Genomic DNA, 10,440 nt, shown 5'->3' with positions numbered 1-10,440 from the left:
CGCACATGCGCCATTTTTCGTTGGCCTTCTTTACGAGGACTACGTTGGCGAGCCAGTCTGGGTAGAAAACCTCCTGGATGAAACCGGCTTCAAGGAGTTTATCCACTTCCTCGGCTGTGGCTCGCTGTCGTTCCGGGGCGGAGCCCCTCTTCTTCTGCTTCATAGGTCTGCGGTTGGCTTCACCTGGAGTCGGTGGACCATGACCTCAGGGTCAATTCCTGGTACATCGGCGGGCGACCAGGCGAAGACATCAGCATTGTCCCGCAGGAAGCTGATGAGGTGATCCCTCTCGCGAGTGCCAAGGCCGGAGCCGATCTGCACAGTTAGCTCGGAAAAATTTTCTCGTAGAGAAACTTGAACGAGAAGCTCACCGGGCTTTACTTGCTTCTTCTAGAGGTCGTCCCTTGCGTCCAGGGTTTCTATGGGTAACGAGGGGCCCGTTGCCTGAGTTGGCGCCCCTGCTGATGACTTTCACCGACTCGGCGCCTCAGTTGGTTGCTTTACTCTGTGGGTCGCCATGTAGCACTGCTTGGCAATCAGCTGATTCCCGCGGACCTCGCCTACTCCTTAGTTGGTGGGGAATCGCATGAGTAGGTGGCGAGTTGAGACCACGGCTCGGAGGGCATTTAGCCCTGGCCGCCCAAGGATAGCGTTGTAGGCTGAGGGTAGACGGACCACAAGAAAGTCCGTCCTCACAGTGCTTTTCTGGGGAGCGAGGCCGACCGTAACAAGAAGGCTGACCTCGCCCTCGACTGGGACCGAGTCTCCGGTGAACCCGACCAGTGGGGTATTAATTTTCCGAAGCTGGCCTTCTGGTAACCCCATTTTTTGGTAGGCATGGTAGTACAAAACATTGGCTGAACTTCCATTGTCAACTAAGACACGTTTTACATCAAATTTATTTACAATCATGGAGATGACCACAGCATCATCGTGAGGGGTCTCAACCCCTTCCAAGTCCTCGTCCGAGAACGAAATGACTTCAGAAGTGCGCGGGCGCTTCGGGGAGATTCCTTCTTGGGCTGATCCTCCAGTCGAGGCTCCTCCGATTACATTGATAGTGCCGGCGATAGGCCTGTTGTCATCCGGATTTTCGGACGGTGTGGCATTTTCCACTGGCCTTCTTTCCTCACGTCGGTTCCTTACGAACCGATTGAGTACTCCGCGGCGAATAAGCGCCTCAATCTCATCCCGGAGCTGAAAACAGTCCTCCGTGTCGTGCCCGCGGTCTCGGTGGAAGCGGCAATACTTCCTGGGATTGCGGGGAACTCCTGTATCCCGCATAGGAGGCGAAGGTCGGAAGAAGTCCCGACCTTCGATTTCCATCAGAATTTCGGCCCGGGGTGCATTGATAGGGGTGTAGTTCTCGTACCTCCCCGGGTATGTCCGAGACCGCGGTGGGGACCTTGGCTGAGGCGGGGTCCTCTGTTGAGGCTGCCCCCGCTATCGAGGCGGGCTTCTCAGCCGGGGAAGGTTCTTCTCTCGGCGGGGGGATCGGCTTCTTTGGAGGCTGCGCTCCTCGCGGCGTTTCTTCTATTTCTTTGAAGCTGGTTCGGTTGCACCCCGCCTGGAGGCGATAGCCTCCTCGGCCTTAGCATACTTCCGAGCTCAGGCCAGCATCTCGGTGAAGTCGGCGGGGAAGCTTTTCTCGATAGAGAAGAGGAATCGGTAGGAACGAGCCCCAGTTTTTAGGGCCGACATGGCTATTGACTGGTCCAGCTCGCAGACTTCCCACGTGGCGGCGGTAAAGCGGTCCAGATACTCCTTGAGGGATTCCCCCTCCTTCTGTTTGATATCTAGGAGGGAGTCCGACGTCCGCCGCTGGCGTCGGCTGGCAGCAAAGTTGGTAGCGAACTGCCTGCCGAGCTGCTCGAAAGAAGATACCGTGCTCGGCTTCAGCCCGGAAAACCAAAGCCGAGCTGTCCCTCGGAGGGTCGCCGGGAAGGCCATACAGAGCACGGCCTCCGAGGATCCTTGCAGTGCCATGAGAGCTCGGTAGCTCTCCAAATGGTCGAGGGGGTCGGTAACTCCGCTGTAGGGCTCCACTTGAGGCATCTTGAACCTCGGGGGGACCGGCTCATCCTCGATTTGGCGGGAGAAGGGGGACTTGGTGGTAAATTCAAAATCTCCCTCCTGTTTTGCCTTCTTGCTGTGGAGCTCTTCGATCTGGCGCTCCAAGTGCTCGACTTTCCTGTCGAGCTCTCCAACCCGAGGAATCGTCACCGTGGTTTGCTCCAGCTCACGGTGGACCGGAGCCGACTCAGCTTCAGAGAGTTGAGGTCTTCTGTTGAGACTTCCCCCCGGCAGCTCTCTCTGGGGAGAAGCTCGCCCTTCATTGTTGGCCCTGGAAGAGCCATGAAGGTTCTGGCCTTGGAGAATCGGACCGTTGGGAGAAAACTCCGGCAGGATCTGGGCCTGTGGGGAGAGCGTAGGTAAGGCCTCCTCACGTCGCAGACCTTGGACGGCAGCGGCCAAGGCCTGGACTTGCTGCACTAGGGCATTGAATTGCTCCGGCTGGACCTGAGGAACCGGGTCAGCCGGAGTGGGCGAATTCTGGACGGAGTGTCCAGGACTCTGCGGGGGACGCCGGGAAATGTTGGAGGCTCCTTTACTTCTCAACTTCATGATCGCGACTCGGGCCCTTCCTCTAGCGCCAACTGTTGCTGGAAATTGGACCTGGGGGCGGTCGTCGGCTGAGGAGGGGGAGCTGCTAGTGGGCACAGGTGGGTGGCGATCCGTCGGCGAGCGGCGTCCTCCGTCGGGGTGCCCGCAGAAAAGCCGGTGGCCGGGTCTTCCGGCGCCGGCCCTCCGATGCTTAAGTCAGAGGGGGGAAGCTTCGTTTAAAGAAGAAAGGAGGTAAGTTTTTCCTGAGTTTTTTCGAGTCCAACCCCCATCGGGAAGCAAGGGTCCCCTTTTTATAGGGGGTCGGATTACCTGTGATGTGATAGGGCGAGGCCGTCGTACGACTCAGCACGTTGCTTGGTCTGGCGCACGATCGGGTGAATCATTGCATTGATGTCGGAGGTGAGGCCAGGGTCAGAGAGTTGTCACGGCCGACGGGACCCTGCTGAGCCGATTTGCCGTGGAGAGCTGAGGATCCGTAGATGATAGGAGCCACACGCATTAATTGTTGAGTGCGTCGGAGATGTGCATTAATTGTTGAGTGAGTCGGAGATGTGCATTAATTGTTGAGTGAACTGCAGGTTTGCAGAGATCATTCGTAATAAATGCTGGGGCGGTGGCAGTGTATGGCCCCCGGCCGGACTTCGAAAGGGCACAGCCGTGGTAGGTGGGCGACGAGGACGGACTTCCGAGGTCGGGAGCTCTCCGGGTCGGATGTTCCGAGGTCGGACGCCGACCACGGCCGTCTAAGGTCGGCCGTTATGCGGTCTTCTGGTGACGAGGTTCCCATGTACTGGAGGGGAAAACCACATTCCCCCAACAGGTCTGACTAAAACTTTGGTTAAAAAATATAACTTCATCTCTCTATCTTTATTTCTCTTCTTGGCTTTCATGCATCTCACAGTCTTAACTTCACCATAAACTACACTCTTTCGGTGAACTCGATCTGGAGGAAACAAAAATAGTACTCAGGAAAATAGAGAAAGACACGAAAATAATAATTCCGAAAACAAATCTCTACTGAAAATTGGAGTAAGTAATACTTCACTATGGAGAGACCAAATTCAGGAAACCAATATCCAAATCATTTCATGGATGGAACGCGGTTCCATCCAAATGGTTGCTAGGATGGAACTCGTTTCAGAGTCCAATCTATCGCGTTATTTTAAGTCCTCTGGTGCTCGAATCCAAGTAATATATGGTGGGCGTGCCATAGTCATCCTCCCAGATGCAACCTTGTTATGTACATTTTGTTAACAAAGTCAGACAAGCATTATGTTCCGGCTGTCTTCCTCCTTTTTTAAGCCTTCCAACGCCAATGCGCCTCCAGTAGTGCACAGCCAGCCAGCAGCCCGAAAGACTCGGCAGATGCCACAGACGGTCAACGGCCGGCCTTCTTCGCGACGACTCTTTCCCCTGCTTCCTATCCTGCGGCGGCGCGCATTGCCCGGGCCCCTTCCTTCCCCCGTACGTTTTCGTCCCTGCACGTGTCGCTCCTTCTTTCACCACCACCCTGTGCGCCCGCTCCTATTAATATATAGGCCACGTCCTCCTCCACAGACCTTTCAATCTTTAGCCCTCCTCGCCATCCACCCTCGACCTTTTGCCATCCTTTTCGAGTCTCCTCCGCTTTCGGCTTCCTTGCGCTCGCGTTATTCTGCTCCGACATACAGATTCTGTTTCCAGCCCATTGATTCATTACTGCAATGTTGTTGAAACTTATATACACATTTTGAAGAGCCGTAGCCTCAGCACTCCTGCGTGCGATTCTGATGAGAAAGGAGGGAGGAGGGAGCGCCACAAACGCGGAGGCGGCCAGCAGCAGTAGCAGCAGCAGCCGCCTGCAGCCCCCGGGCAGCATCACGTTCGACAACTCCCCCCACTCCGACCCCCTCATCCAGTCCTCCTCTTTCTCCGCCGCCGCTGACGACTTCCAGGACCGCCACAGCAGCGCCTCCGCCAACGCCGCGGTGGTCATCGGCCCCGGTTACTTCTCTGACTACCCCACCACCTCCTCCATCAGCGGCGACGTCTCCCCCTACGCCATGTCCCCCTGGAACCAGGCCTCCTCCCCCTACGCCAGTTCACCATGGGCGGCGCCCGGCAACCCGGCGGCGATGGTGGCCGGTGACGGGTCGGACGAGTTCCCCGGGACGGGGCTAATCGGGTCCCTGGTGCGGGAGGAGGGCCACATCTACTCGCTGGCCGCTTCCGGGGACCTGCTCTACACCGGCTCGGACAGCAAGAACATCCGGGTGTGGAAACGGCAGCAGGACTTCGCCGGGTTCAAGTCCAGCAGTGGCCTTGTCAAGGCCATCGTCGTCGCCAGGGAGCGCATCTTCACGGGGCACCAAGACGGCAAGATCCGGGTGTGGAAGGTGTCTCCCAAGAACCCGGCCGTCCACAAGCGCGCGGGGTCCCTTCCCCGCCTAAAGGACTTCATCAAGAGCTCCATCAACCCCTCCAACTACGTGGAGGTCCGGCGCCACCGCAGCGCCCTCTGGATCCGCCACTCCGACGCCATCTCCTGCCTCAGCCTCACCGAGGACCGGACCCTCCTCTACTCCGGCTCCTGGGACAAGACCTTCAAGGTGTGGCGCATCGCCGACTCCAAGTGCCTCGAGTCGGTGGTCGCCCACGACGACGCCGTCAACTCGGTCGTCGTCGCCCTCGACGGCCTCGTCTTCACGGGCTCCGCTGACGGCACCGTCAAGGTGTGGCGGCGGGAGCTGCATGGGAAGGGAACCAAGCACGCCCACGTGCAGACGCTGCTGAAGCAGGAGTGCGCCGTCACGGCGCTCGCCGTCAGCCCCACGGCACCTGTCGTCTACAGCGGCTCCTCGGATGGCCTCGTCAACTTCTGGGAGGGGGAGCGCTTCCTGACCCACGGCGGCGTGCTCCGCGGCCACAAGATGGCGGTGCTCTGCCTGGCCGCCGCGGGGAGCCTCGTGCTGAGCGGTTCCGCCGACAAGACCATCTGCGTGTGGCGGCGGGAGGGCGGGGTCCACACCTGCCTCTCCGTGCTCAGCGGCCATGCGGGCCCCGTCAAGTGCCTCGCCGTCGAGGAGGACCGCGACGAGGCCGCCACCAATAACCTGTGGATCGTGTACAGCGGGAGCCTGGACAAGTCGGTCAAGGTGTGGCGGGTGTCGGAGCAGGCGCCCGAGGCACTGCTGCGGGGTCCGCAGCACGTGCCGGTGGACCCCGACGAGTCGGAGGCCTACCACGGTGGGCCCCAGCAGCCCTACGGCGGCCCGGCCGTGGGGCAGCAGGACTACGGGGGGCAATGGACGAGGGTGCGGGCTGCGGCGTGAACGGGGAGGGAAGCAGGCCCCGATGTTCGTCGTCGAGAGTCTGGGTTGAGTAGTGCGAGACACGCTGGATCTGGAGATTCGTGCTGTCCCCATGCATCCTGGTTCACCGAACAAGTGGGAGGCACCGGGAGGGGACATTGAAATGCACCCTGTTTGCGCGCAGTTTAAGTCGGAAAGAATTGGACTCGACTCGTTTTTGTTTTTATCTCTGAGGATTCAATTGATGGTATATGTTTGATATCTCTCTCTTAGACAAAATCCCCCTTGAAGATTGTTTAGGCACATTCCAAGTGCTTGTGGCATCACTAATTATTCTCAAATATAAACGATCTTTTGCGTCGCCCTTTCTTAGTTAGCACCAGAGACTATCTAATTAAGGAGCAACCTAAAGGCGAGGTATCTTCCATGAAGTGCGTGCATGTATTTTCATTTGTCATTCTACTAGAAGTGCTACTTAATTATGCATTTGTCGATAGGGAATTATGTGATGATTGAGAATCCGCACTTTCCTTATGAAAAATGATCAACACTTCATTGGCATGACATCACTTGGATTTGCAGAAAATTATATTTTAGTTATGCAAACTGTGAAAGTATACACTTTTTCCACAAAGCTTCACAACGTTTGTTCCATTTATAAAGGTGGTTGCTTAAGATTCGCTTAGGCTCGGGTTTAATTCAAGTTTTCTAAATATGTATTTTTTTCTTATTTTTTCATATTCTTTAGCCCTAACCAAAATATAAGACCCATTTGGTCATAGAATAATTGAGATATATTCAATTGCCGACCACCAAAAAAAGCCGCAGGGGGCTTATACTGTATGGGGCAAAACTGGACCCACACAATATAATTCTATTTCACCATTTTGGTGTAATAGATTTATACAATGAAATAGATTTGGCACTATTCCCTCTATGTTCCCTTTTTCTTAGGATGAGATGGAAAGGATAACATATTTATGGTTAGGTTGGATAGATGTGCGGGTATGCCATCGACATTTAAACTGAAAATGATAGATAATTGTGGGCTCCACTGCCTTAACATCCAAAGATCTTATCTACCAGATGCTGCCTTCTCGGGAGAAGCGATCAATAACTATGGTGCTACACTATTGAGGTAAAAAATAAAAGCAAAAGGATAAATAAAAATAATTAAAAAATAATTAATCAAAGAGATAAAAATAGCATTGTTGGTTATTGTTTGGCACATAGCCCTTTTATCATTTTTAAAATTTAGCATTTAAACATCTTATTTTTAATTCTTAGGCAACAATCTCTCTCTAGCATTGAGACCTCTCATCCCTGGTTAAAACTACTTCATCTATTTTCTCTTTATGGTTGAAACAGTCAATTCTAATATCTAACTATTTGTCTCCACTTTCCACTTTCTAATCTCTTAGTAGCCATCTCGATTTCTCACATTCTATTCTTCGGTCTTTAGCTTGTTTTAGATTGATGATTCAGCCACATTAACAACATAAAGCATAATCGGCCTTTAGTTAGACTCTTAGCCTCTCAGGTAGGCTATACTCATATTCAACTTTTGTTTTACCAAAACCTATATTCGAAATTTGGTTTGTGCCTCAATTGAGTCACCACTTGGCCTAGTCTAACCGGTGCGATATAGTTGTCACTTATCCTATCTTATGTGGCACGACGTGATAACTTAATTGGCCTATACACTTAGCCATTTTTCGGTCTATCTTTTAATTATCATTTGGCCTTCCTCAAGGATAATCATGTGGCATAATCTTGGCCGATATTTATACCCCTAATTGGGATGTGATGTAAATAGTTCTTCTATCCACACTGTGACTTCGGTTAATAGCCTTTACACTTATCTTGTTAAATTAGACCTTAAAGCTCGACCTACTTCCATTATTGAGGTTTGAGCCTCTTATTGTCATTATTTAGCTCTTAGCACCACCATATGGCCACTAACAGGTCTTTGGGTTTTCACTACGGGTTAGGATTGGAGTAAATAATGCTACCAACATCCTATCGACCAATGATAGAAGGATGATGAGATTTACCTAACACCATGCCTACATCCTTGATAAGCACCTAGTGGGTTTTCAATGCATTAGGCTACTAAAATTCGAGTCTCATCAAAATTAGCATTTCTCTTTCTTTAAAGCGCATCCAATATGTCCCTTTAACCATAAATAGTGGCCACATTTCTTTATCTCTTCTGTTAGCTCTTCTAACGGTTGTTTTTTTTGAAATTGTTGCTGCCCTTTCCATCCTATTTCAGGTCAGCAAAGAACTCGAGATCCCTAGGGAGCTTAGTTTGTCGAGGGCTACAGTAAAGTTGTAGTGTTGAATTATGGAAGAAAGCTAAGTTGCGCCTAATCTTTGGATAAATAAATATGAAAAAATAAGGATAAAGATAAACAGATTGGATTGATTGTCGAAGGATCTTTTATAAAGGACAATTCTATTTATTTATATTGATAGGCAATAACTGCACACTCTAATGATTTCTCTCACATTTGGCTTTCACTCCTAGCAGCTATGGTAATCGACACTAGTTACTCTCCACTATGTATGTTCAACCACCGAAGAAGAGTTAGAGTTATTCAAAGCGAAAGAGGAGTTATTGCATTCCAAGCGATTTCAGAGCACTCCTCATATTAAAGGCTCATTGAAATGATCCTCAACTACCAGCGCATTCAAGAGAGGATCCAGTAAAGAAGAAGCAAAGTCTTCCATCAGCAAAATCTGTTTGAGGGCTTATTCCTTGATATTTTGTTTATATTGCTATATCTGCTTATTTAGAAGCTTGTAATCCTTAAACTTTATTTCTCTAATATTTGTTATTTGATTCAATCAAAGGATTGAATCAAGGGGTTAAGGTTTGTTGGTGAGCCTGTAAAACCAATTGGATTATTTGTGAGCCTAGAAAAATAAACAGAGAGGTTTTAGTCGATGATCCAGGAAAAATCGACCAGGTTCGTTGTGATCCTGCGAAAACAACAAGTTAGGTTGTGAACTTGTAAAACAATTGGGCTGTGATCTTAAGATTATAGTGAACTCCTAAAAAAATCTTGGAGAGTGGACGTAGGAGCAAGGTTTGGCTTCGAACCACTATAAAAATGTTGTGTTTGTGTTGTGATATATCTTGTTCTACTTCTTTATTGCTTTCTTATAGAATATTTAATCACATTTGTTTAAAATCAAGAAAGCTTTTATAATCCTCAATAGATAAAATTAAAAGAATCTAATTTTAATTTGAACCCAATTTACCCCCCTCCCTCAAGAGGGGAGGGGGTGATTTGGGTTTTCTAAAAAGTATGATCCCAAATTAAATTATAAATAAGTATACAATTTAATTTATGTGAAATGTGTAAATGTAGTGGAAGCGAATGTAAATAAGCTCTAGGCAATCACAAGTAAATCAATAAGAAATTAAGCTAGAACAACTACATGTAGGGTTTCATAGCGATCTAGGGGCGCAGTGGAAGCGCGGGATTTCAAAAATTTCTTAATAAAATTCCGTTACATCAAACTCTAATGAGCCAAGATCATCTTAATGGTAACAATCAAACAAATGAATATAAATATAGGAATAAAGGAATACCTGCAATGCTATATCCAATATGTAGAATTTTCACTGGGTGCCTAAGTGTTCACCCTCCAATATTGATCCACACAGAAATTGGGTTCAAGACTCTAGCTCCTAAGAACTTGATCCTTGATGCCGAATTCTTCCAAAGAACTCTAATGGCTTACTTTCCTTACTTTCTAATTTTCTTCGTCTTTCTGAATCTCCTTCTAAGCTTCTTGTCCTAAAGAAGACCTTCTTGTCTTGGCTTAGGACAAACTAGGAAAGAGATGTTAGAAAGAAAGAATATTTATAAGAAAGAAGGGATAAGAGAGAGAGTTGGTTTTGGAGTTCAGATGGAATGAAAATCCTGGGAGCGCATTCCTATTTATAGGTGGCATGGGGATGCATCAACAAAGGATGCATCCCATCCACACGCCTCATCAAGATGAGGCGTGTTGGCAAAGAGGACCGCTTCATATGAGGAGGCGTATCAAAATCAAGGGGCGTATGAAGAGTGAAGGGTTGTGATAAGATGAAATACCTATCAGATAAGAAGTTAGTTGTGTTTCATCCTTATCCAACCAAGAGGCGCCTCTTCATGATACGTTAATTCATTTCATGTGCCCAAATGCTTCTCATGCCAACATCCATGGGTTATCTCATCATCCAACGGTTGATGATGATCTAAGGGCTTCAATTCAAGGCACCTCACTTAATCCCATTATGTCTTCATCTAATGGCTGATGAAGATCCAATGGTCCAAATCCATGGCGCCCCACCTCAATCCCATTATGTCTTCATCCAACGGCTGATGAAAATCCAATGGTTATGAGTGAAGGCCCTATCTAATCCAATCCAATTAGGTTCAAACCAACTCACCATTATGTCTTCATCCAACGGTTGATGAAGATAATGGTCAAAAATGTATAAGTCATCAAACCTAATCCAATTAGGTTC

At 49.6% G+C, this 10,440-nt stretch overlaps 1 protein-coding gene across 1 annotated transcript; it reads left to right on the top strand.

Annotated features, from left to right (window-relative positions):
- Positions 1-3,855: 3,855 nt before the first annotated feature.
- LOC103698649 (protein JINGUBANG-like) lies at positions 3,856-6,503 on the top strand. The gene has a single exon (XM_026801658.4). It carries the CDS (start codon positions 4,395-4,397, stop codon positions 5,934-5,936), a length of 1,542 nt encoding a protein of 513 aa, XP_026657459.3. The 5' UTR covers positions 3,856-4,394; the 3' UTR covers positions 5,937-6,503.
- Positions 6,504-10,440: the final 3,937 nt, after the last annotated feature.

The sequence above is a fragment of the Phoenix dactylifera genome, chromosome 15 (genome assembly GCF_051530095.1).
Source record: "Phoenix dactylifera cultivar Ajwa chromosome 15, Ajwa_hap1_PhDact_Kaust_v1.1, whole genome shotgun sequence".
Taxonomy (NCBI): Eukaryota; Viridiplantae; Streptophyta; class Magnoliopsida; order Arecales; family Arecaceae; genus Phoenix; species Phoenix dactylifera.
Note: the sequence above shows the minus strand (reverse complement) of the source record. Positions and strands in the feature narration are given on the sequence as shown.